The 27,689-nt window shown below is 41.8% G+C and overlaps 1 protein-coding gene across 8 annotated transcripts in view; it reads right to left on the reverse strand.

Annotated features, from left to right (window-relative positions):
• rapgef6 (Rap guanine nucleotide exchange factor (GEF) 6) overlaps positions 1–27,689 on the reverse strand; it is a 116,751-nt gene that overhangs the window by 5,577 nt on the left and 83,485 nt on the right. For 4 of the 8 annotated variants that reach the window (XM_057820198.1, XM_057820204.1, XM_057820205.1 and 1 more), the window contains 18 exons: positions 26,048–26,212; positions 25,203–25,310; positions 24,932–25,135; positions 24,638–24,746; positions 21,705–21,948; positions 16,869–17,026; positions 16,750–16,764; positions 12,754–12,994; positions 11,365–11,748; positions 11,069–11,280; positions 10,707–10,830; positions 10,018–10,041; positions 6,833–7,053; positions 6,588–6,761; positions 3,734–4,000; positions 3,363–3,615; positions 1,915–2,426; positions 1,406–1,687 (listed from right to left, as the gene is read on the reverse strand). In XM_057820198.1, coding sequence (XP_057676181.1) covers positions 1,406–1,687; positions 1,915–2,426; positions 3,363–3,615; positions 3,734–4,000; positions 6,588–6,761; positions 6,833–7,053; positions 10,018–10,041; positions 10,707–10,830; positions 11,069–11,280; positions 11,365–11,748; positions 12,754–12,994; positions 16,750–16,764; positions 16,869–17,026; positions 21,705–21,948; positions 24,638–24,746; positions 24,932–25,135; positions 25,203–25,310; positions 26,048–26,212 — 3,697 coding nt within the window. The remainder of the gene's footprint in view (positions 1–1,405; positions 1,688–1,914; positions 2,427–3,362; positions 3,616–3,733; positions 4,001–6,587; positions 6,762–6,832; positions 7,054–10,017; positions 10,042–10,706; positions 10,831–11,068; positions 11,281–11,364; positions 11,749–12,753; positions 12,995–16,749; positions 16,765–16,868; positions 17,027–21,704; positions 21,949–24,637; positions 24,747–24,931; positions 25,136–25,202; positions 25,311–26,047; positions 26,213–27,689) is intronic. The other 4 variants (XM_057820203.1, XM_057820199.1, XM_057820201.1 and 1 more) reach the window with 4 other exon arrangements.

Below are 27,689 nucleotides of genomic sequence, written 5' to 3' on the forward strand. Positions count from 1 at the left end.
TACTAAAGATGCCTTAAGAAAGTACTTATAAACGTTCAATATCAAACAAGTGTGGTTTAAATAAGCTACGTGACTAATGTTGTCAGCAGATCAATTATTTTGAAGCAATGAAAAGGTAATAAAAGACTCAATAAAAACACAAATGGTAAGTACTCGCCGCTTGTAACCGATGTGCGCATGTGTTGGACGTTTCGCTGCGTAGAAGGAATTGCTCAAGACCGGTAGTGTTTGTCTAGTGAGTGAGGGAAGATGGTACCTTTTCTCGTAGGCACCGTCTAACTGTTTGCATTACTCTCACACACTTAATATAATTAATCAGGGAATAGTACCGTTTCTCGTATTTACAGTTTGTATTACTTTAACACAACCAACATAAAATAAATACCACTCATACCATACTTTAGGGAAAACACCCAGAATACAGGGCATAAAAGATACTTCTTATAACATAAGCGCAATGTGTGCGTCATGAGCAAGATTGACGCACCAACTCTCGCAATCAGTTCTCCCGGACAGTCCAGAACAAATGGCGGGATGCTCTGTCCTAACACAAGGAGCACAGGCGAACGCTCAATATCCAACTCATAACCCGACTAACAAGACTCCAAGAGCTCCTTTGACGCTGAGGTGGCAAAATTCACAACTCTCGTTTCCCGGACAACAATAACTCCCGAACCTCCTGTCCAATCCACAAATAGACAATAATCCTAAACACACCCTTCTTCCTGCCCACAGCCCTTCAAAAGACAGAATGTTTAACTAATCGTGGTCATTTTTTCTCAGGAACCTTTTGCTGACTTCTGATATGGTGACCTTGGAACGAGCTTGCCTCCCCGCCTGAGTGTTTCTGTTTCGTCTTGCTGTTTAGATCTCTGTTAACCTGAATAAATTGTCAACTTGTTTTCAGGGAGCCTTCTATAAACCTTTCAAAATGGAGTCAGTACAAAGGGTTAAGACTAAAGTGAACGTGTGGATATTGGCCTTCTGGCCGGATTGCCGGGGTCCGTTGGAGCTGCACCAGCGCGGGTCTGGCGGTTCGGCTGGCATGATTCCAGCAGTCTGGCTAGAATGTCAGATTCCTTCATGAGTGACAAATTACGTCATCAACCCGAGCGTCCATTGCGCGCTTAAAACATGGTCAAAACATGTACAAAATATTATAGCTTTTTAAATCAATGGCAATATTTTATGTGATACTAATAACATATTTTAGTAAAAGAGAACAATTGTGGCTTATTAGAGCCTACAAGTCTAAATCCAAGGTTCCCTTTAAAGAAAAATCCTATTTCTTTTATCTCATTTTCTGTTACTGATGGCTATAGATAGCAATGATTATATCAGATCAGGAAAATGAATGAGCTTGATGACAGTTCACAACATCCCAGCGATAGGATCTATCGCGTACCTTCCTCGCTGTCGGCAGTGTCGCGCGTTCCCAAACGGCTGCCGGCGAGCCTGCGTGCCTCCGCTAGGCTACCGGCAGCTCCGGGGCTCTGCAGGAGTTTGCTTCTCTGCATGGCCACGCTGTAGTCGGGAGGTCTGAGGTGGGGAGGCCTTACGGACGGCCCCGCCGACACCGGCGCCATTGCGTCTTTGACATCCCCCAGGGCCAGACCCTGGTAGCCTGGAGGGGTGGGAGGAGGGGCTCGGTAACGCTCGTCCTTGGCGGGGGAGGTGATGCAGTACACTGGATGAAAGCGATGAAGAAAGAACAAACAAAGAAAAAAAAAGGAACAGGGAAGGGAGTGAAGGGGGCAACACAAGAAAACCATGGAGAAATTAAATGGTGGTAACGACTGGGAAAACACCATGAAGCAAAACATGACGAGAAGCAGTGAGATGAAGGATGGCAGCTTACATATAAACATTTCTACAACGAATGCTACCTTGCTAAGACAACTACCGTGCTCTCACCTATGAGACCTTTTTCTGTGCTGGATGTCACCGTTTTGTAGGCGGGGTCTGTAGTCTGCATTCCATCGTCGTTGGTCGGCGAGGCAGAGGAGGCACATCCGGGAGACGGCCTTTGCTGCTCGGCGCCGTTCCTTCTCTTGACCGTGCCGTAATTTCCCTCGTACGTGTCAGACAAAGAGCCCGAAGACGCCCAGCTCTGCCGTGACTGCTCGGCCAGCCTCGAGTCACGTGCGCCCGCCTCGGCGATGGTGGCGCCTGCCAGCCGGTGACTGAGAGGGTGCCCGTGAATGCCATGGTCCCATGGTCGACAAGAAGAGGCGGGCAGGCTCTGGAAAGAGTCGTGGGAATTGGAGGAGCAGGACGTCCAGCTGCCGCGCCCGCTGTCGGCCACATAGTCCAGACAGGCCAGGTCAGGCGTCAGCTCCTCCGTGGAGACGGACGACGTGAATGTGGAGCCTCGTGATGTGTAACCCCTCGATGCCGCCACTGCTGCTGCCGCAGAAGCCAGGGAGCTGCGCCATTGGATTACGAAAGTGGGGAATTACTTGCCGCAAGATACTATGCAAAGCTTAACACTGATAAAATTCAGGTTTTTTTTCCCTGTCCACTTTTTTGGCACGCCACACAGCACATACACTTAGACAGATTCCCACTGTTCCAACTTTGAAACATTAAAAAAATTCACATGACACAGCCTTTCTTTAACAGGCTTGATTTTGCCCCTAATATTTATGGTTGCGGCAAAAGTGCAGTTTTTTTTTTTTTTTTTTTTTAAACAAAAAAAAAAAAAAAAAAGACTAATTCCAACGGCACAAACCTTTAAATTTTCCAATTTCAAAATGTCTCTCGTTCTTCATTTATTGTACAATTCATGGAATTTACAGATAAATAAATTCAGAAAATTAAGAAGCATGTTTCTTTTTTTGCCACCAAAATATGACAAAAACATCTCCATTTCCAATGGGATGAAAAGGACACTATATCAGGAAGTGACCCGAAAAAGCCCCAAATCTAAAGGAAGTGATCCCAAAATGCCCCAAAATGTACAGGAAGTGACCCAAAATCAATAGGAAGTGAGCTGTAAGTACCCTAAAATTGACCCAAAAAAGTGACCCAAAATTAACTCATTGCCCGCCCTTGACAACAATAGTCAGACAACAATAGTCATCAAATTCATTTAAACTGGACGGACAGTCTGTCAATGCTCATCTTTCAGTGCCATTGACAGCACTGGTAGTCCAATCCATTTAGACTGGGAGAAGTGAGCACCCAATGAGTTAAAAATAAAGTGACCTGAAAATGCCCCAAAATGAATAGCAGGTGACCACAAATTTACAGAAATTAACATATGGATTAGAGAAAAAAATGACGCAATGGTCACCACTCGGCAGTCAAGCCAGTCAATTGCGGAGATGATATCAAATATCGAAAAGCGGAGGCGTACTAACCTTGTGCTGGGTTGGCTGTAGTCAACATTCAAGTGTGTGGCCGCCGCACTCTCTGGCGTCGGCACGCCAGCCGGCACTGAGGGGGCGGCGGTGGCGGACGCAATAGACGTCCTGGCGCCGACGCTGTTAGAACGCTCCTCCAGACCCGGGGCGGGCACAGAGTCCACGGAGCAGATGCTGGAGCGAGACGAGATCTCGCTGTGACTGGAATCGGACAGGTTGTCCGCTTTGCCCGGGGGAAGCAAAGCATAACCTGCACAATGGAAACAGGGTTTAGTTGAACTCTCTTCAGGAATATGTCTCGGTACTACAATCGTACCGAACAACTGTGGTTGGTACCTTTATGGTTCTGTCAGGTTAGTATGGCCTACCTATGCCGTAACTTCGCAGGCTGATAGTGCTCGTTTTGGTGCTCGCATCACTGGTCAGTGACGAGGAGGAGCCTGACAGGTTCATCTGGCCCGAGGAGGTTTGGGTTTTGGCAGATGGACCTTTGCGTGGCGAGCCCTGCGGTGACACCGTGGGGCTGGAGTGCAGGGATGAGACTGTGGAAATGGTGTCTTCCGAGGACCTCTTGGAGGTCCACTCGTCCGCCGAGCCAGAAGGGGGCTTTTTCACTACCTGAGGCGAGCTGAAGTCTGGAACGGATGAAAAAAGTCTTTGAATATCTGCTACCGTACTGAGGGTGTTTTACCCTTAGTAGGGTAAGTGACATTTCTTGAGAATTAAAAAAAAAAAAAAACAGACATTACCCCATACAGACCTGGTGTCACACACATGGATCTGACATTTTTGGCCCTGTAGGCCACAATATTGGCATTTGGTAAACAAGTGTGTCCTACATTACCCTTAATGAGATGTCCACATATCATTAGCCTTATAGCGTAATTGTCTAAGTATGGGGTGTCAAACGGATGCACTTCCTTGACAACAACCTCCTCAGCCCGGAAGACAACATACCTGCCCACTTGAAGCTATGGCGTCCATGCGTTTTTTTCCTCTTTTGCTTCAAATGGCACAAAAACGCGAAAATATATTTCAATAATTAATATTATAAAAATAGCAAAATTAAGCTGACGTTCCACCATGATTGCTGTTTTGAATGTTTACTAGCAGCAACTGCACATGCCCAAAGTGACTTGTGTGAATGTTGACGTCATCGGAGTGAGAGAGTTCCATTCATTTGGTTGTGGAGCGATTCCCGCAATCAAATCGTTCCACTTTGGAGGCCGGAATTAAAAGTTTGCATCTTCGCCTTTCGTTTTTGCCGTCACTCTGTAAAGGCAAGGCCATTCCACACCACAATTGTTGCGTCTTGGTGTCGCAGCGTCACCATGTAAACGACCCATTAGTCATATTTGAACGTTTTCCAAAAGAAGGAGAGAAAAAAACAACAAAATTTCCCTGCATTTGTTTATTCATACAGTGGGGCCAATAAGTATTTAGTAAACCCCCATTTGGCAAGTTCTCTTACTTGAAAATATTAGAGAGACCTGTAATTGTCAACATGGGTAAACCTCAACCATGAGAGACAGAATGTGGAAAAAAAAAAAAAAAACAGAAAATCACATTGTTTGATTTTTAAAGAATTTATTTCCAAATTTGAGTGGAAAATAAGTATTTGGTCACCTACAAACAAGCAAGATTCCTGGCTGTCAAAGAGGTCTAAATTCTAGGTCTAGGTCTAACGAGGTCTAATGAGGCTCCACTCCTTACCTGTATTAATGGCACCTGTTTTAACTCATTATCGGTATAAAAGACACCTGTCCACAACCTCAGTCAGTCACACTCCAAACTCTGCTATGGCCAAGACCAAAGAGCTGTCGAAGGACAACAGAGACAAAATTGTAGACCTGCACCAGGGTGGGAAGACTGAATCTGCAATAGGTAAAACGCTTGGTGTAAAGAAATCAACTTTGGGAGCAATTATTAGAAAATGGAAGACATACAGTGGGGAGAACAAGTATTTGATACACTGCTCCCATTGGCAGTGTAACAAATACTTGTTCTCCCCACTGTACAAGACCACTGATAATCTGCCTCGATCTGGGGCTCCATGCAAGATGTCACCCCGTGGCGTCAAAATGATAACAAGAACGGTGAGCAAAAATCCCAGAACCACACGGAAGGACCTAGTGAATGACCTACAGAGAGCTGGGACCACAGTAACAAAGGCTACTATCAGTAACACAATGCGCCGCCAGGGATTCAAATCCTGCACTCCCAAACGTGTCCCCCTGCTGAAGCCAGTACACGTCCAGGCCCATCTGCGGTTCGCTAGAGAGCATTCGGATGATCCAGAAGAGGACTGGGAGAATGTGTTATGGTCAGATGAAACCAAAATAGAACTTTTTGGTAGAAACACAGGTTCTCGTGTTTGGAGGAGAAAGAATACTGAACTGCATCCGAAGAACACCATACCCACTGTGAAGCATGGGGGTGGAAACATCATGCTTGGGGGCTGTTTTTCTGCAAAGGGACCAGGACGACTGATCTGTGTAAAGTAAAGAATGAATGGGGCCATGTATCGAGAGATTTCGAGGGAAAATTTCCTTTCATTAGCAAGGGCATTGAAGATGAGACGTGGCTGGGTCTTTCAGCATGACAATGATCCGAAACACACAGCCAGGTCAACAAAGGAGTGGCTTCGTAAGAAGCATTTAAAGGTCCTGGAGTGGCCTAGCCAGTCTCCAGATCTCAACCCCATAGAAAATCTGTGGAGGGAGTTGAAAATCTGTGTTGCCCAACGACAGCCCCAAAACATCACTGCTCTAGAGGAGATCTGCATTGAGGAATGGGCCAAAATACCAGCAACAGTGTGCGAAAAGCTTGTGAAGAGTTACAGAAAACGTTTGGCCTCCGTTATTGCCAACAAAGGGTTGGTTGGTGTTGGTGTTGGTATTGAGATGAACTTTTGGTATTGACCAAATACTTATTTTCCATCATGATTTGCAAATACATTCTTTAAAAATCAAACAATGTGATTTTCTAGTTTTTTTTTTCCACATTCTGTCTCTCATGGTTGAAGTTTACCCATGTTGACAATTACAGGCCTCTCTAATATTTTCAAGTGGGAGAACTTGCACAATTAGTGGTTGACTAAATACTTATTTGCCCCACTGTATGTTCATGTTTATTTGCCCCTCCCAGTTAAAGTGGTTTGAACGTCTAGCACTGTCAATAGATGCCAATTAGTTAAATTAGTTATACAATTTGGATACTCACTGGGCGGGCCCACGTCTTTGGCCGTGCTCTTCTTTCGTAGCGGGTTGAGCGGCACCTGCACCTGCAGCACCTGCGACACCCGGTTCTGGGTCTTCCCCGAAGGCAGCGCCGACCGTAGCGAGACGGGCGACATGTCAGACTTGTTGGATCGCCGGTCACTCAAGTTCTTTGAAACTAGAAGATGGATTGTTTAGTAGCGTTGATTCAAATGATTAGAGCCATTATGGGAAGTGTTGCGCACTCACTGGTAGTGTAGGCAGGCTCGCACTGCAGTGACATGATCTGGTGCTTGTCCTCGTCCGTTTCTACTGCCAGGTTGGACAGGTACTGCTTGACCTTACGCGCCATCTGTGCATCTTCATACAGCTTCTTGGCGTTGAGCAGCGAGCTGCGCCGCACACGCTTCTTGTGCCCGCCGCCCTGCACGTCTAGCATATTGGAGTTGGTGCTTCCTTGACTCAAGGACCTGCAAATCATTTGATAATTTTGAGTTTTTTCTCAAGTTAACAAAACAAATATGATAAATGACAAATTATTACATTGAACATTAGTATAATACTAATTATCAGCTCCTTCAGTGACATTGACGATAGTAGACGTCCAATCAAGGGGCTCTTTTCATCTTTCTGCTGAGAATTTAAAGGAGTTTGTCATTTGAATTGGAAGGGTCACCCAGTTCAAATGGATTGGACGTCTATCCCTGTTAATGGCAGCCAATGAGTTAAAAAGTATACATTGCTGTTGCTGCCACCCTCATATGGTGATTTTGATCTATTTCATGGCTGTGATGGTTTAGGAGATGCAAGATTTCTTCCGATGCCACGAATATTTTATTTAATTTATACACAGAATTGTAATTCATATTTGAAATCATATAAATGATCAGTAGAAAAAAATATATAGACATGAAAAAACATTAAAGCATTTTTCATGATGATAAAAAAATACAATACTACACATTGTTGACTGATAACTAATTACGTCCAAATATTATTATTTTTCAAATTATAACAAAGATTAAACGATACAAAAAATAATAAGTCACTCTTAAATATGATTTTAAAGTGAGCAAAAATGATGAAACACTGCAAAAAAAAAACAAAAAACAAAAAAAAAATTGCAACCAGTATTGCAGATTAAAATTACTTGGAATATATACAGTGGTATGAAAAATGATCTGAAGCTTTTGGAATTATATCACATTTCTGCATGAAATCACCGTAACATGTTATCTGATCTTTGCCAAAATCACACAGATGAAAAAAACAGTGTCTGCTTCAACTGTCACCACCCAAACATTTATAGGTTTTCATATTTTAGTGAGGAAAGTATGCAAACAATGACAGAAGGGGGAAAAAATAAGTGAACCATCACATTAAATGTTTTGTGTCTACTACCCCCAGCGATAACTTAAACCAAACGCTTGACCACTCCAGAATGTGTATGAGTTCTTCTGAAACCATTCTGAAGTTGATTTACTTCTGTGTTTTGGATCATTGTCTTGTTGTAGCAGCCATCCTCTTTTAGCTTCAACTACTTGACAGACGGCCTTAAGTTTTCCTGCAAAACATCCTGATAAACTTTTGAATTCATTCTTCCACTAATGATTGCAAGCTGTCCGGCCCTGAGGCAGCAAAACAGCCCCAAATCATGATTCTCCCTCCAGCATGCTTCACGGTGGGGATGAGGTGTTGATGTTGGTGAGCTGTTCACTTTTACCTCCACACATGACGTTGTGTGTTACTCCCAAACAATTCCACTTTGGTTTCATCAGTCCACAAAATATTTTGCCAAAACCTCTGTGGAGTGTTCAATTTCCTTTTTGCGGACACATTAAACGAGCAACAATGTTATTTTAGACAGCAGTGGCTTCCTCCGTGGAGTCCTCCCATGAACACCATTCTTTGCTATAGCTTTACAAATAGTTGATGTGTGCACAGAGATATTGGACTGTGCCAGCGATTTCTGTAAGTCTTTAGCAGACACGCTCGGGTTCTTTTTTACCTCTTTGAGTATTCTGCGTTGAACTCTTGGCGTCATCTTTGGTGGACGGCCACTCCTTGGGAGAGAAGCAACAGTGCCAAACTCTCTCCATTTGTAGACAACTTCTCTGACTGTCAATTGATAACCATCCAGACTTTTAGAGATGGTTTTGTATCCTTTCCCAGCTTTATACAAATCAACAATCCTTGATCGCAGGTCCTTAGACAGCTCTTTTGACCGAGCCATGCCGCACATTAGAAAACGCTTCTCATCAAGACAATTCTTACCAGGTGTGTGTTTTATAGTGGGCAGGGCAGCTTTAAACTACTTGTCAGTGATTTCACCCAAAATTTCAATTGCTCTTTAAGTCTCCTTAGGCAAAGGGTTCATTTACTTATTTTTCTCCCTTCTGTCATTGTTTACATTCTATCCTCATTAAAATATGAAAACCTATAAATGTCTGGGTTGTTTTAGTCAAAGCAGACACTGTATTTTGATCTGTGTGATTTTGACAAAGTTCAGATCACATTTAATGGTGATTTTATGCAGAAATGTGAGAAATTCCAAAAGGTTCAGATACTTTTTCATTACACTGTATATAATATTACTAGGCAAGAGCACTCAATGCTACACGTCCTCTGATCACACTCAATAAAATGTTATCATCATCACTATTTAAGATATACAGTAGTAGCAAAACAAGTCCATGCAGCTAGCCGCGCCATGCTGTTTACAGCGGGAGGGTTAGGGTGTGACAACTGGATACGGGCAATATTATGGGATGCAGAGTCCATGTATTACCTTCCATAGATATCACATATAGAACGAGCTAGATGTGTTTTGTGTGCTGTGAATCAAACGGGACAGACGGTATCACTTGTTGACTATTTTCTCAGCGCCATTCAATCAACATAACATTCGGGTCAATAGAGCGTGTACTTTGAAATAGCTTTAAACTGCTCCATTTTACTCCATTCTTAAAACTAATCTTTTTTTTTTTTTTTTTTTTTTTTTTAACAACCAGCCTGAATTTTAGCCACGTTAATAAGGTTTGTTTTTAAACAAACTTTTTCAAAATCTGTCAAGATTTTAGTAGAGCATCCAGAGAAGACCACTACTTTAGGATAGCTACCACAGTTAATAACGCTGCCGATTTGGACTTTTCGCATCTAGCTCTCTTTATATGTGATATCTATACTACCTTCCAACAGCAGGTTTATCAGCATGTTATGATTTAAAGTTTTTAGGACTCAGACACACAATGGATGGCTTAATGGTGGCGAAAGGACATTGTGAATGGACTGTGTTAATGATGCACAAGCACAGTCAAACGTATACAAGTCAGTCTCTTTGCATGCTTTTTTTTTTTTTTTTTTTTTTTTTTTTTGGGAAGTGGGGTGATGATGCGACAAAATGGCGCCGGGGGTGTTTGGGGACAAAAACTTACCCTAAACTCTTCCACCTCTTCTTCCTGCAAGCGAGAGGCGCGGAGATTGAAGCGTGAGGACAAAAGTTTTTGTTGTTGGAGAGGGTTTTGGGTTATGAAATGGAGGTGAAAAAAACAAATGTGTTGTGAGGTGACCACAGACCAGGGGTGGGCAAACTTTTCAGTTCAGGGGGCTCATTTGATTTCGAAAATGGACAAAGGGGCTGTTCAAAACTTCAAATGTTGATCCAATAACTTTTTTTTAATGGTCATGTAAAATGTGTCAAATAGTATTCTTTAATAGCAATAATATTTTTTTTAAATTAGAAATTCAATGGTACAATCATGTTATGGATAGATGGATTTTAAATGACTAAGTTGAAAGGAAAAATAAATGAATGCAAAAATTATTCAAAGACTTTTAATAATGTCAACAATCTGCCCATCCCTGCCACAGACTGCATTGACAAAAGTTTTGGGACACCTTACAAGAAGGCAAAAAAGTGAAGTCTAAGTGAGGCGTCCTAAAACCTTTGTCCACAAGGCCATCTACTCTTGTAATACATTAGTAGGATCTGCAGGGGGCAGTGGCGCTCCTTCACTGCAGACCCTTACATGCTGAACATTGTGTGCGACACATAGTGAATGAACGCAGACTGACAACCATTCATTAATCGATCAATTGCGATAGGACTACAAAGATGGCTGACCGTTGTCGGAACATCAGAGCAGGGTCCATGTGGGCCGATGTCATTCGGACTACATGGCGGATCTCCTTGGCGATCATCCGCAGCTTCTCAAAATTGACGAGACCGTCCACTGTTGAGTCGTTGCCTGGTGGACGCAGCACAGAATAATGAACGATCACATTTTAGTGCAACAGATGGCCTATCATCGTCGATGGCAGCCAGTGATTTATTTTTAATTCCTCCACTAGTCAAAGTGAAACTGACTTGGTTTTGGTTTGAGTCAGAGTGAAAGGTAAAGCGATCAATATAGGAAATTTTTAGCAGAAGTTAGTGCGCACCAAATGACATCAAAGAAGAAGTCTATGAGGCAAAATGCTACTCACCTTCATGCAGGAACGTAAGGTCTTTCTTGACCACGGGAAAGAGAGGGATGACGGGCGGCTGCATGCTCTGGCCGCTCAGGATATTTCGGTACTTGGCCATGTTCCGCGATGGATCGAATACGTCCTGGAGGTCCCCGAAAAGTTTGTCGTACTTGCTGGGTAACTTCTCCCACGAGCTGCGCAGGCGAGCCACCGGGGCCAAGTTTAGACCACTAAACCGGGGACAGAAATATGCAATTAAATCATTGGCTGGCTAGCTGCCATAAACATAATCATTCACTGCCAAAACGCCTTACCTGATAATAGCAAACATGGAGTTAAAGTTCTTGCACTCTTGGCAGTGCAGGGCAATCTTAACAAAGTGCTTGACGGTCTTCATCCTCTTAAGGGCGTTTGGTTCTTTGAGGATCTCGGTGGCCACCCAGAAGGTCTCCTGGTTGATGACCTCCTCAAAGCGTTTGAGGTGGCTGCCGCCCCCCGCCGAGTCCAGCTTGAACAGATCGTCCACGTACTCGGTGGACTCGATGTTTCGGAAGAGCTCAAAGTCCCGCATAGAGAGTTGGGCGGCCACCTCCATGGTGCTGAGCTGCAGCAGCGAAATGTGACTTTCACGCAGCAGGTCCTGGGCGTCCTCGTCTGAACACAGCGTCTCTGTCTCCATGTTGTTCTTCAGGTAGTACCTGCCAACGGCGCAGACGCAAAAAGTATTATAAGTATTCATGACCGGTTTTAGCAACAACTCACTTTCTGTATTTCATGGATTTGAAAAGGGAGGGTTGGCAGCGAATGAATGAATGTTCAAATAGACTGGATGCCCTAATAGTGACAAGCTAATGTAAATTTGCATGAACGAATGCATATCATTGTCAAGGATTGTATTGGAAAAAGTAAAAAATATATATATTTCCATATAAAATTTGAAAAAATGAAGTAAAATTATAAAATTGAATTGTTCCCCCCCCCCAAAATAAAAAGATGAATAAGAACAAATTAAAAATAAATAAAAAATCTGAAGAAAAAACAAACAAACAGTGAATCTAAACAATAAATAATGGAAGAAATGAGAAATTAATTAAATAAAAAATTTAATCGGTTAAAAAAACTTGAAAATAAATGAAAGAAAATTTTAAAACATTTTAAGAACTACTTCCAATGTATTGTGTTTTGAATGAAATTAAATATGAAATAATAGTACATCAAATAATATGATAATAAAATAAACCTGGCAGTCGCCCGACACGAACTAAAGTCATTAAAATATGAATTGTTTAATGGGAACTATATAACGTTACAAAATGATCCAAAATGAATACAATAGGTTTATCAGGCGTGCCCTCCAAATGATCTCTTCTGATGTACTATTCAAGCACTTTAACTTGAAAAAAGTGAAGAGTGAAAAAGCAGAAGTGAAGGTTGCCTTGTCATTGCCCATTTCGACTCAATGCTTTCTAAAAACATGCAACCTTTCAAAGAGAAAAGGGACTTCACCACCTAAAAAGCAGTGAAGCAAAACCTTGTGAGTCACTGGGACCGATGCCAAGGTGGATCAAACTACTCTGTGTTAGACCGCCGAGTGTTTTGGCGGGCAAAAACATGTCAGACTGTCTGCTTGACTGCGCCCCAAATGGACCTGCTGCCAATCAACCGTCAAGTAGGACCTAGAAAACAGCCCCACGCAGTCTTACCTGCCATTAAGTTGAATGCGGTCGGCTAGCTTGGAGAGCTGGTCAGGCAGGCGACGTTGCTTAATGACGCCCTCAGGGCTGACGGACACCTCGCACAGTGAGTAGTTCTCGGCGGCCGGCGTTAATCCAAACTCGTTAACGGCGTGGGCGACCACATCCTTGGCGGTGGTATCCTTGCTGATAATGATGTAGCAGCTCTGCTGATCGGCCTTGAACACTCTGATCACCTGGTCCGGAATGTCTGGAGAGGGATGGATGTTAGACATGTGACTAATCACTATAGCGCATCTTATCCACTTCAACTGGGAGGGATGGCAGCGGATGAACATTGGTTCATTCGCTGAAATGGATTGAATGTCTATCGCCGTCAATGGCAGAAGATTACCCTAATTTACGGGCTACAAGCCGCCACTTTTACCCTTCATTTTCAATCCTGCGGCTTATAGTCCAGTACGGGTTATTTATCAATTTATTTGGGTTAATAGGTAACACCTTATTTGACAGCAGCGTCATAAGACCGTCATACTTATGACATGACACTATCATGGGCATTACTGAATGCTTTTGACAGATGTCCAGCTCGGATCTTTTACATCCATTCAAAAGTTAGATAATTTGCCGGAAAACACTAAATGACATCTGTTCTAAGCATTCATTAATGCTCATGACATTGTCATGTCATGATTTTGATTTTATCTAATGACAGTCTGATGGCGCCACTATCAAATAAAGTGTTATCAAATACAATAACTAGCAATTAATGAAACAACTGGAACAGTAACTGAAGAAATAATTAGCACAGAACATTGACTTTGATTGTTGTTCACATGTGTAGCGCTGCAAAGCATGCTAGGAGGCATGTTGGATAACAACATTGTTGACAGCAGGTGGCAGCAGAGGTTGACTGTCTCCCCCAAGGGAGCAGTGAAGGCCAAATGAAGCTTTTTGAAGCAATGAAGTTTTGCAGCCAGTGTTGTTAATCTTAGTCTCTCAAAAAGTAATTGAGTTAGTAACTCAGTTACCCGAATGTAAGAGTAATTAGTTACTTGGCAAGTAACTTGTGTTACTTTTCATGTCCCCCCCCCCCCCAAACTTAGCTAAACACAGGGGTATTGCGGATATTGCGATAACTAGATAGTAACCTTTGCTATATTTGGAAATCATTTATTGTTTTGTATCAACTGTTAAAGTTGTTAAAATTGTTCCCGTTATTGCATTAGTTCCCTTTTTTCTACTTTCGACATGTGAAAATTTTAAAACTGTTTCATCATTTAAAGATAGATTCAAGTCAAGATTTTGCTGATTTAGGAGTATTTTAGATAAAAAGTTACTTAGGTTCGCTAGGAAGGCTCTTTACAACAGAGCCTTCCTGAGAAGTCTACTGCTTTAAGAGGGCGGCTGTTTACTAACGCCAGCGAGTCTGTCATTTCGCATCTAGTTCTATATACAGGCTACAGTCAGGTATTATTGGAGCCACCTAGCATGGCGTTTGCAACGACGTCAGAACTCCCTTCATTCCTCCCCACTACCGCTATGCTCTCTCCATGAGTCCGTGTCTCTTTTCTCGCGTTATTCAACCAACGTAGTAACGCATAGTAACGGTAATGGCGCTGCAAAGATGAGAAAATTCATCATATCAGATCAGTGTTTATCAACCTTTTCTGAGTCACAGCACTTTATTGTACTGGAAAAAATCTCGCGGCACACCACACCAAAATTTTCCAAAATTATTTTCTGTACAGTATATTTAATTATAAAATAATTTCTCAGTATTTATACTTACTCAATGTGAAACTTGAGCCTGTTAAGATGAACACAAATCCAATATACTGGCAAGAATGTTCTTGCTGGCAGGAATGTTCTTCAACAGCTCTCAGTCTCTCTTTGTTCTTATTATTATTATTTTTTTTTCAGCAGTTAGGCTTGAAAAAGTCAGAATTGTCAGACGGGGACTTTAGCCACGTCTTTAACCACATTAGGGTTGGTCATCTCGCTGACAAAGGCTTTGCAGACAGGTCGTATTAACGTCTCTGCCACAGTTTGGGACTTTTTGGATTTAGCAACAAGTTCAGCAACAAAGTAACTAGCTTTCAAGGCTTTCTTATTTACCATTGTAGTTTTTCTCAAAAAAGTTGCCCGTTTCTGTGTTTTCACGAAGGCGAACAAAATATTCTATCGAATTGTTTTGAAGCGACTGGTCTGTCGTTTGGAGATGACGTTTAAGCTTGCGTGGCACCATGGCGCTAGATAGCTGCTTGTGTTGCGTTCAAGAACTGCTCGGATTTCTAGCCTTCAGCCACCTTGCTGTCCTCGATTATGTGTTGGAATAAAACACAGAGGGAGGATTGAGGGTCATCACAAATAGACAAAATGGAAAGGACACTTTTGTGAAAATAGACACTTGACGGGTCAAATGGCGTACCGCACGCAGGCTATTTTTAGACCATGACGTCGCATCGTAAAGCGGAAGTAAAGCCGAAGTGGGACATTATAGACCCGCCCTCGCATAGACACAACGCAATTAGTGCTATTTTTCTCCGGTAATCTTTCAAAAACGAACATGCCGATCACGCATTGCTTTTTTGGAACTTGTAAAAACGACTCTAGACATTACGGCACATGAAGGATGTTTTCTTCATACGTTTCCGGAAACCAAAAACTCGAGAGGAAAAAATGCGAAGACCGAATCAACTTGCGCGGACTTTTAACACCAGCTTAGCGAATCCATTCACGTTTCATATGCAGTAAACATTATGTTGGGTTGGCATGGTCTTTCAGAGGACAAAGAGGTAAGCCATTTTTATATTTTTACCTTATTTTTTTAGTGTAACGTTGTGCCGTACTGCTTCTGTCTGACAATGAATGACCTGAAAAGAATTACAATGGTATCTGACTGCCACTGTTACCGTTTCTGTTATATATATATATAAATATATATATATAAACAACTTTAGTAAGGGGGAAGTGTAAATAAATTATAGGATTAAGATGTGTTATCAATGAAAAAATTTGTCTTCGTTGGCTGTCACTGAGTAGCATTTGCGATCGCTACACAAAGCTAACTAAATTACCCCCAAGAACGGTAAGAGACGTAGGACAACCAGAGGATATATAAGAAAGACAGGGCTGATGGTAAAGGATAGCTTGTTGAAACAGGAGAATGTCATTGTCAGTTGCGTCGATAAAAAAGCTAAAGCTATGCTTAGGTCGGCTCGTTTTTTTCCGTCTTTTTCAGCCTTCGACACTAAAGCCATCTCTTTAACTGAACATTTTTATGTTCTTCCACATCTTTGCCAGTCAATTTGGCACCAGGCACATCATTTTCGGAGAGAATTGGTAGGTTTGGCTCTGTAAACATCTCCTTCGTACACGATTTCCCTTCATTTCCTATTAGGGACAAACGGTTGCTTGTCCTTGCTTAGCAACAGTAGCTAATGTCATGAATATTAATGAGCGGAAGTGACGTGTTGCTTGCGGTACGCCATTAAATAATACACAGTGGACATGCTGGGGTCCACATTGTCACGGACAGCAAGGTAGCTAGAAATCCGAGCAGTTCTTGAACGTAACACGAGGAATACTTCGCTCATCTGCACACAACCGAGAACTTTGTCTACTCCTTCCTTCTTACTGCAACTCCGCCCGACAACGTAAAAAAAAAAAAAAAAAAAAAAAAAAACAGCATTGGATAATTTCTCGCGGCACAAAAGTGTAAATATCCCTGTGTCAAATTTGGTGGGTGGCGGCTTATAGTCAGGTGCGCCTCATAGTGCAAAAATTATGGTAGTTAATTAATTTATTAGTTAGCACAAGAGATCCTGGGTCAGTGATGCGCACATGAAATAAAATGTGGTATTGGCTATTTCAAATTGCAATATTTAAATTCACGGTTTCGATGTAAAATCAATTAATGATATTGTTTTTCAGAGCGCATGCAGAACACAACTCTTTAGTCAACACACTTTGACAGAACACAAGTCAAGCATCTGTACTCACAGTAGAGTCCCAGTGCTGGACCAGCAGAATGGAAGAAGAAAACAAGAGGAAAGAATGAAGGCAGTGAAAAGACAGGTTGCTGAAAAACCCTGGTCTCCAGGATTTTATTAGTCTCCTACCTGCCGGGTTGGAGAAGTCCAGGACGCTGGTAGCGGGCTGTAGGAGGTCCGGGCTGCTTGACGACAGACTGCCAGGGATGGGCATAATAGCTACGCTGTGCCGGCACTGTTTGGTACCCACGATACTGTCGTCCTGCGACTGGCCCAATCCACCGTCACTGAGAGGGGGTCAAAAATGTAGGTGCAATCAATAAAAGTGCAAATCTTGCCTGATTGTCTCATTACTGTAATTTCCCGAATATAAGGCGCACTTTTTTCCCCCAAAATCAACTTGTAAAATCATGGTGCGCATTATAAACGGGTACATGGATGGAGACAGAAATATTAGTGATGCACGATAATACATTTTTCAACCGATACCGATAAACGATAATTTCCTCCTCATTCCAACCGATAACCGATAATGTCAAGCCGATAATTATATTAAAAGATTTATGTAAAATTTTAAAGTATACACAAGAGAAAATATTACTGTGCAAAAATATAATTTATTGCTCTTTTTTTTTTTTATTCAACATAAAATACGAACAAGTAGTCAATTCCAACATCTAAATAATGACAGATTGTCTGATATTGTGTAATGGTAAACCTTTGGCAACATTTACTTATAGAGTAAACAAAAATGCCTTTAAAAATAAGCCATTCCTAATATATATAACGTTACTACACTGCAAAAACACACCTCCTTAAAACTAGTCAGTTTTAAGTGTCAATCTATTAGAAATAAGTTAAATTATCTACCAGCGCTTCAAGTGTATTTCTCTCAGATTTCTTGGAAGAAAAATAGCTAGCTGAAAATAATCTTAACAGCCTTATTTTAAGCAATAAATTATTATACTTAATCCTAAAAAAAAAATTGGAAGAAGGATTTTGAATATTTGTGGCTACAGAATATTATTGTTATTTCATTACAACAGGAATGTGCATATTTAAATTGATAAGTGTTAATAAGTGCCAATAAGTTTTGATTATCCACTGTGACTGTAATTGAGCAGACAAATAAGTTAAATAATTTGAAAAGTGATTGCTAATGTTATATGCTTTGTTGCACACTGTAAAAATGATCAACTCAAAGGAGCGAGATGTCATGTACCCATTCTGCAGCGCTTTGTTTACATTTGCGGCACTCACGACACTTGCTTTACAGCAGCTAAACTGATACAGGGCAGTACTATTTGGACGGAGGTGGAGCTCGCGTCTCCGTGCTTGTTGTTTTGTGCCTGTGTTTTGTTAAGCCGAAAATAAAGGCAGCGTTACAAAGTCATCTGACCGCTTGTCCTTTTACATACTGAATGCATTGTGCATGTTTAAATGATCATCTAATCACTGTGCCATCATGATAAGCTTGCTTACTGGACATCACTTGTCCAAATGTCCGTGGTGAAAATGTGATTTGCATGTTTTTCATGAAGAATGGTGGTCGTATTAAGTGCATTATTTTTTTTATCTGGGGCTTTGGCTCTCGGGTCATTTCGGTAAAAAAAAAATCGTGTCCTGTCTCGGCAGCGGCGGCAGCTGCGTTTGTACCGGATAATCCGGCCGGTTTGACACGGCATATTCGGGGCCTGGCTCTGCTCCGGACGGAGGCGCACCTCTCGCGTCTTGCTCGCCGTGGGGGAACGCTCGAGAAACTGGGGTGTTCGCTGTAGGTTCCGCCGCCGGACCGGCCAGAGTGGCGGGCTCCGTCGGAAGATGGCTACTTGTCGACTATCGGTCTCGAGTTGCGCCAGTGTTTAGCCTTAGATGAGAGTTTACCACCCGCCTTGGGCTGCATTCCCAAACAACCTGACTCTGTATCATCACAAGACCCGTAGTTTAGCTTAGTTTGTGTTTACAATAGCTTTAGCATTCCCGCTAGCAGCAGCCTCATATTCATTCCAAAAATCTTTGTGATGCAGTTTTAAATGGCTACTGGGTTAGTGGTGTTGAATGAGGATGCTTTCTTTCTGCCTCGTGGAACTTCTGCGGTGCATGTTTCGCAGATGGCGAGAGCTCGTTTTTTTAGTAACAGCCGCCATAATATACAACTGCTTCTTGTCGTGTAACTCCGCCTCATCAGCCCCTTCTCCCTCAGGGGCTTCAGAGAGAGGAGGGGCTGGGGAGGCGGCGTGCTGAATTCTTCGGTTGCGCACATTTGGAGGCTAAATCAAGTATATAATTATCGGATTGCATTATCGGTTGAATTTTTTTATTATCTGGATTATCTGTGTGATGTCATAATTGCCATTATCGGCCGATAATTATCGGTGACCGATATTCTGTACTTGACATTTACACTGCTGCACTGCCACCTATTTTTTTTCCCCCTCTGTACTCTATGTACAGACTATTAATGTGTTTTCGAATGTTGACTGCTAATGTTATACATTAACGGCCACATCACGCCGTCCTCTGAGCTACCTGTATCTTTGCTGCTGTAACACCGAGAATTTCCCCATGGTGGGATCAATAAAGGTCTTATCCTATCTTATCGTGCATCTTTAGAAATATATTAATATATGTATATATATATATATATATATATATACTGGACTGTCTCAGAAAATTAGAATACACAATATTCTAATTTTCTGAGACAGTCCTGTACATTTATCCACCATTTAAAGCAGGGGTGTCCAAACTTTTTGCAAAGGGGACCAGATTTGGCGTGGTAAAAATGTGGGGGGCCGACCTTGGCTGACGTCCTTTACATAGAACAATATACAGGACTGTCTCAGAAAATTAGAATATTGTGTATTCTAATTTTCTGAGACAGTCCAGTATATATATATACATACATACATACATACATACATACTTACAGTATATATATATATAAAAAACGATTATTTTTTTTTAATTGACACGGCCACGTTGTGTTGAAGAAACGTATGCGGGGATCAGTTGCCGACCATTACGGTACGTGGCGTCACCATTTTGTTTCGGTAATACTTCACTCTGATTACGAATGATTTCGTATGTGTTAAATTCTGCTTTTTTCACTCTTCATAAAGCACAGAATTTATTTTCTTGAACTCATTTGAGTCAACGTTTATTGCAGCTCCGCAACTCGGACCATAACAAACGTAACAACACAGACTTCCTGTGTGTGTCCGTCAACTATATCTGTCCCTCAGGAAACTCAAACCCAAATAACAATAGTTCCTATTGTTACAGTCGTGTCGACAGCGATGAGCTCTCTCGGATTTCCGATTTACGTTCTCACTTTCATTTTACCGTATCAATCCATGGAAGAAACATTGATTCATCATGATGAAACGAGCAAGTTATACAGCAGCCTTTAAATGAAAAGTCACATCTGTTTTGTTTTCTCCTAGATTCTGGTAAGTTGGAGAAGGTGTCAAATCATATTATTCCCGTAGTAAATATTGTCAGTTTATGGTAATGTTTTGAACTACCAATATGCTATGCTTGTGCTGTGTTTCACCAGTCAGTAAAATGACATTTCTGTATCTGTATACGAGCTCTGTTTTCTTGTATTCTTCTATTTATTGGTGCTAAAATTAGGTTGCGCGCTATAAACGGGTACAATAATTTTCCCTAGATTTTACAAGTAAATTTGGGGTGCGCATTATACACGGGTGCGCCTTACATTTGGGAAATTACGGTAATTCACAGTCTACATGCTTACACATGTCCACTTTCTGTTGAATAAATAACATACAAAATATAACTGAAACTGAACACTTTGGTGGTGGAAATGTGCGTGGCAATATCCAATTAGAGGCAACGTTTGTGTTGGTCATTGTTTACTTTACACGTAAATAAGTTCAACTATGTTCTGGTTTCTTAAGTTTTCAATATAAACTGGAACTATCAATTAGCTGTTGATAGGACAGCGATTTTACTGATTGGCTGGCAGGGATCATTCGCAACGTGAATTTAAATGAGTTTATCAGTAGTAGAGGTCCGACCCATTAGAACTGTCAGCGAATGAACGAATGTCTACAAGTGACAAACTAATTTAGCAGAAGGATGATAAGAGACATGATTGGATGCACAGAAAAAAAATTAACATTTAAACAATTTATAATTTTATTCATCAATTTAAAAATTAATAATGTGTCCCACATGATCCAAATACGATGACCACTTGTGTGGACGCAAGGCCTGTATTCTGTCAAATATTTTTTCCAAAATACAGAATATAGCCACTCTTCCTATAAAGGGTTAAAATATTTTATATAAATCACATTTAAAAATTTTGTGATAATAATCGAGATTGGACAACTTGAAGAAAAAAGTAACCACATTGCACAGGCCTGCTAAATTAAGTCAGTCATCCTATAGACACATTTGAACAGTGAATTTATCAATGAAACATCTGCAACATTAGCCAATAATCATTGATACTGAGACTTTTTCATATTTGCTCTACAAAAATGTCTTAAGGCGCTGTTTTTGCACAGCAAATAGGACATGACACAGCACAATCCTGGAACTAAAGTGCTTGCGTGTGTATGCGCTGAACAAGAAATCTTACCCAAACAGGCCCCTGAAGCAGCAAAGCAGGGGGAAAAGAAACAGAAAGTTTTAAATAAATGGGAATTTAACAGAAAAGAGAGAAGCAGTACCACTTCGTTTTGGGATGAAAGCACAGCAAGGGCGAAAACATGAATGGAACTTCATCGAGCATGCGTGATGAAAGTTCACACGCGTGCACTTTGAGGACACGCAACTGCGAAAAAGCGTTGTTCCTCCTACACATGTTAAATTAAGGAAGCGTGCACACTCACAGCGACTTTTTGACCTCATCCGTAATAGAAAAAGTCATGCCGAGCAGCCGAGTTGGCACATTACGCACAAAGTATTGATTTGGTTTAAGCGGGGTTATACCTGAAAGGTTTGGGTGGCAGTATACTGAAGCGCGTCTTCTCCAGCATTTTGCGGATCTTGTTGCGGCCGCCCGACACCGTGTTGGCCTTCATTTTGCGTGTGACCTTGTGGTCGGTGGCAAACTCCATGTCGCCGGGTAAGTCCGGGATGGAGAAGCGGTTGCCCTTCTTTTCCTGGATTTTTGGAATGTGCGGCCCGCCGTTCTTTTTCTCATGCAAGATCCGGCTGAGAAGCTCTTTGAAAACTGACGGTTAATGGATGAATGACATCAATTACTCACATATTCCAATTTGACAGATCATGAGTCATTGCCAGAATTGACAAAAGCACTAATGTGCTAATACAGGCTGAAGGCTGTGACCAGTTCGTTCTCTCGCTAAGATGCACCCGTCGACCAATTTGTTTATTACTAGTAGACATCCAATCCATCTGAACTGAGACTTAGGCCAGTTCATCAGGGTGGAGAATCGAACCCACAGCCTCTGGGTTGGGGGACAACTACTCCACCACTGGCGTGGTTACGCTATCCCCACACAAACAATCCACACAAATGATTAGCATATATCAATTTGTGTGTGTGCAAATACGTTCTTTTTCATGTGTACATACGCTCTTACTCGCGTGTGGAAGCACTACCTGCTCTATGCTTACTGCGCCAAAATAAAAGGATGCATCACAAAACAAAAGTCAACATTATTAAACAACGACAACAAAAAACAATTTGAGACAAAACGGCGGACGAGACTCCGGCGTCGTAAAGTTGAAATCACGTAAGTCGGGTACGCCGTAACCCGGGGACTACATGATTATGGATCAATACGGTTTAATCATGGCATGACTTTCCCTTTCCCAACGCTCCATCAAGTGCAGGGGTCGACAACCCAAAATGTTGAAATATTGGACCAAAAAAACAAACAAACAAAAAACAAATATGTCTGGAGCCTCAAAAAATGAAAAGCCTTAAATAAGCCTAATAATGAAGGCAACACATGCTGTATGTATCTGAATCAGCTATATTAGCCAACTATCTAAATGACTAACTCGGCTAAAAATACATACTAGCAATGAGCCTTCATGATTTAATGTTTATTTTCCCTGCAGTGCATCCAACGCACCACGTGACTACTCTGTTGTACGATGCCACCTCAAGATTCACTTCATTACAATATTAGTGAATTGTTTCATTGCTTTTATGAAATTATAGAAATGCAATAAAGAAATCCGATTTTTGATGCCGTTTTTATTTTAAAGTTTCGAAAAACAAAATGGAACGTGCATAACATGCCCCTCATCTAGGCATGTCTTTGATTTTCTTTATTATCTCCGTTTTGCTTTTGAAGTCTGCGCAGAAGCATCAAACAAATGACCACACATGCTGGCTCAACGTCATTCATAGGTGAACATATCATGACAAAAATAACAGAATAATCCCCATTTAGTCTTATGTTCAAAGTTTATATGGATCGATAGCATGCATGCACTGTCAGTGCATGACACACACACACACACACACACACACACACATACGGACAGTTTGCGACTTCGGCCGTGTAAGCAATCTTGAAATATTGCTCATATGGAGCAGAAAGAAAACCAAGCATTTTCAGGCTTATCCTCAACCCATTTTATTTTTTTATGACTGGTGTCAAGCCCGACCCTCCCCCAAAAGCCGTGTTCAAGGCAAGCTAGGAGCCACCGCACAGCTGCACCGCTACCGTAGTGCCCAGTCTCTCTCGCTCTTTGCTGATGAATTTACTGCATGTATTCCAATTCGGGAGACTTGACAGTTCAGACCGCCCGCCACATTCTGGAAAAATGTGGTCCAGATCGGATTTAAACCACATACAAAAGTGACCGAGATCGGATTTGAAATGGTCCACTTCTACGTGACTTGTCCCATTCAGACAGTCAAGTTAATGCCTCACTAGTCGAGTCGGAAAAACACAAAAAAATCGGATTCGTGCATTAAGACGTGCAGTATGAACCTAGCCTAGGTTCTTCAGAAGTAATGAAATTGCACTTTTTCTCTCACTCCCAACTGGGTACTCGGCTGCCAACAGGTGTTCTGGCTTGTTTACAACAGTCATCAGCCTTGCATCCCGCCATGCTGATAGAAACTCGTGTCGCAGGCTATGACCCAAATCTTCATTGACAGAAATGTTAAAATATAATATTTTATTGTACACATTTTTGCAGCCCTGGAAAACATTAAAAAAGTTTGTGCAATTTTTGTCCTCCCACAGAAACTATAACAAAACAAAACAAAAAAATTCCCTCAACCATCTTTGTCCCTTTTCAAACATTTTTTAAAATGCTCCACGGAGCCACTAGGGCAGCGCTAAAGAGCCGCATGCGGCTGTCAAAACACAGGTTGCCGACCCCGATCTAGTGAATGCGTAACGCAACACCAAACACTACTACTACTGCACCTTATAACGAGGTGCGCCCTATATAGAAAAACTTTTAAAACAGGCCATTCATTGAAAGTACGCCTTATAGTGTGGAAAATACGGTACCTACCAAATATCATTGTGATCCATCAACAACAAAAACAACCTAAGCAATGTGTTTAGGTGTAAATATCCATAATGCGATGTAAAAACGTGCAGCTTATAGTCCAGTGCGCACGGCTTATACATATATGGACAAATACAATTTTCTTTTGAAAATTTGTAGGTGCAGCTTTTAGTCAGGTGAACTAAAGTATAGTAATTATTGAGCCCTGAGACATGAAAATAAAAAATCGGGCTCAGAGGATGGATGTATATATATATATACCTAAAAAAAACATGCCAAATTTCATTTTCAATTTCTCAAATGATAGTGTACGCATCAACCCCAACAGGAACAACAACTTGACAAGCCTTCAGCCAGTAATAATAATAATAAATAAGAATTTATTTCATTTATTGATATTAAGGTGGTTCCCTCACCGAATATGTTGGTCTTAACCGTGAGTGACAAGTGCGTGTTGTTCCTCAGGATGTCTACAGCTTTAGAGAAGGAGATGTTCTCAAAGTTCTGCCCGTTGATCTCCATGATCTAAAATAAGGCAACGAGATGTCACATTTTAGCAACGTGTGAACAACTAAAAACAGAGAGAGGAAGTTCCTCAAGATGGAGTAAGTAGTTTCAGTTGCACTTTTAAAGGGAAAGGAAAAGGTGAAGAACACTCATTAAAATGACGAAATAAAAATTCCACTCCCACGTCTTCGAACTCGTTTAACCTGGTCTCCGCGTTTGAGTCCCGCCTCGGCCGCTTTGCTGCCGTCTTCCACGGACTCCACGAAGATGCCGAAGCCGCGCTCGCTCCCGCCCTGCACGCTGAAGTAGAGCGGCGACTCACGCGACGCCTTCTGCAGCGTGATCTGCCGCCACTTAGCCTTGGCAGCGCACGCGATGTTAAGCAGCCGCAGGTGACCTTTCATTTTCTAATAAAAAAAATGATAGCGTGGCTATTAAATTGTGGAAATGACCCGGTGAGACATGTGGTCTTACCGTGGCTTCCAGCAGCTTTTCAAAGTCTTCCAAGAAGCGTGTCATGCCCGTATCGCCCTCAAAGTCGTTGAAGTGGTTGTTTACCCACAGAAGCACAATACGCGTAACCTATATTTGAAAATGTATTACATTTTTGAAAACTCCCTTAAATTTTTACTCAAACAAAACGCCATATTGACAATTATTTTTAGGTGAAACTAGAACAAATTAAAATTAAATGAAAGCTCTTTAAATGAGTTCATCACTAGTAGAATTTTCATTCGCTGCCACCCTCCCAGTTCAAATGGATTGGACGTCTAGCACCGTCAATGGCAGGATTGGATGGCTACTAGTGATAATCTCATTAAAAGATTTTTTATTTAATTTTTAAGAGCAAAATTCTCATGAAACAGCCCTCTTTTTAATATAGATTAAGTAACATTTTCCCATCAAAATTCCAAACAGAATGCCCCATAATGCCAAATCGAAAACAGATTGAGAAATATTAACTATTTTCTTTTTTTTTCCAATCAAAGCGTTCACCTCCCAAAGGATGGCGGTGTGGAGGTTTCTTGTTTTTCATTTGTAAGGTAAATTTAGACTATTATTGACAGCAGTATGCACTAATCCCCACCCAAAGCTCCTATAGACAAGTAAAGTGTCGACCGTGAACTACTGGCCAGCGAGCTCAAGGACCGCTGAGCCTGCTGAATGTGCATATTGATCAAAAACACGTGGATTAAAAAAAAATAAAAAATCAGCGCATGCTGACAGAAGCGTGGAAATAACAATGAGCAATGAATAAATGCATAAAGTTCCATGTTCTTTATTGATACGGTGCACTCAGTAAGTGCTCACACACTGACCGTGTCTCTGAGAGTGTCCATCTGGAACCAGTCCAGCAGCTTCTTGCCCACCTCCATGGGGCTGGACACGAAGGTTCGGTAGGTGAGCAGGAAGTCTTCAATGTAAGTCGGATCCACCACCGAAGGCTCTTCCACCAGGTGCATAATTAGACGCTCGGGGGTCCCCTGCAGCCCGCATGGACAATTTTATAGATAAATATATGTAAGTATAAGAAGATGTGGACATCAAACGACCAAACCAAAGACATTCAGTGCATCACAAAAGAGAGTACACCCCTCGCATTTCTGTAGATATTTAAGTATATCTTTTCATGGGACAACACTGAAAAAAATGGCACTTTGACACTATGAAAAGTAGTCTGTGTGCAGTTTATATAATAGAGTTAATTTATTTTCCCCTCCAAATAACTCAAAATATAGCCATTGATATCTAAACCTCTGGCAACAGAAGTGAGTACACCCCTTAGAAACTACATCCCTAAATGTCCAAATGAGAACTGCTTGTCAATTTCCCTCCAAAATGTCATGTGACTCATTAGTGTTACTAGATCCAGGTGTGCACAGGGAGTAGCTGTGTTTAAATTTGTAGTGCAGCTCTCACACTCTCTCATACTGGTCACTGAAAGTTCCAACATGGCACCATATGGCAAAGAACTCTCTGAGGATCTTAAAAGACGTATTGTTGCGCTACATGAAGATGGCCAAGGCTACAAGAAGATTGCCAACACCCTGAAACTGAGCTGCAGCACAGTGGCTAAGATCATCCAGCGTTTTAAAAGAGCAGGGTTCAATCAGAACAGGCCTCGGGTTGGTCGTCCAAAGAAGCTGAGCGCACGTGCTGAGCGTCACATCCAAATGCTTTCTTTGAAAGATTGTCGCAGAAGTGCAGTCACCCCAGGAGGAAGGCTCTTCTGAAGACGGTACACAAGAAAGCCCGCAAACAGTTTGCTGAAGACATGTCAACAAAGCACATGGATTACTGGAACCATGTCCTATGGTCTGATGACACAAAGATTAATTTATTTGGTTCCGATGGTCTCAAGCATGTGTGGCGGCGACCAGGTGAGGAGTCCAAAGATAAGTGTGTCATGCCTACAGTCAAGCATGGTCGTGGGAATGTCATGGTCTGGGGCTGCATGAGTGCTGCAGGTGTTTGAGAGTAACATTCCATCGAGGGAAACCTGAACTCCAACATGTACTGTGAAATACTGTAGCAGAGCATGATACCCTCCCTCAAGAAACTGGATCGCAGGGCAGTGTTCCAGCATGACAATGACCCCAAACACACCCCCAAGATGACCACTGCTTTACTGAAGAGGCTGAGGGTAAATGTGATGGACTGGCCAAGCATGTCTCCAGACTTGAACCCTATAGATCATCTTTGGGAAATTCTCAAGCGGAAGGTGGAGGTGAGCAAAGTCTCAAATATCCGGCAGCTCCTCAACGTCATCATGGAGGAGTGGAAGAGCATTCCAGTGGCAACCTGTGAAGCTCTGGTCAACTCTATACCCAGGAGAGTAAAGGCAGTTCTGGATAATAGTGGTGGCCACACAAAATATTGACAGTTGACATGTTGTATGTTAATATTGACAACTTTCACTAAGGGGTGTACTCACTTTTGTTGCCAGGGGTTTAGATATTA

This window comes from Corythoichthys intestinalis, chromosome 18, assembly GCF_030265065.1.
Source record: "Corythoichthys intestinalis isolate RoL2023-P3 chromosome 18, ASM3026506v1, whole genome shotgun sequence".
Taxonomy (NCBI): Eukaryota; Metazoa; Chordata; class Actinopteri; order Syngnathiformes; family Syngnathidae; genus Corythoichthys; species Corythoichthys intestinalis.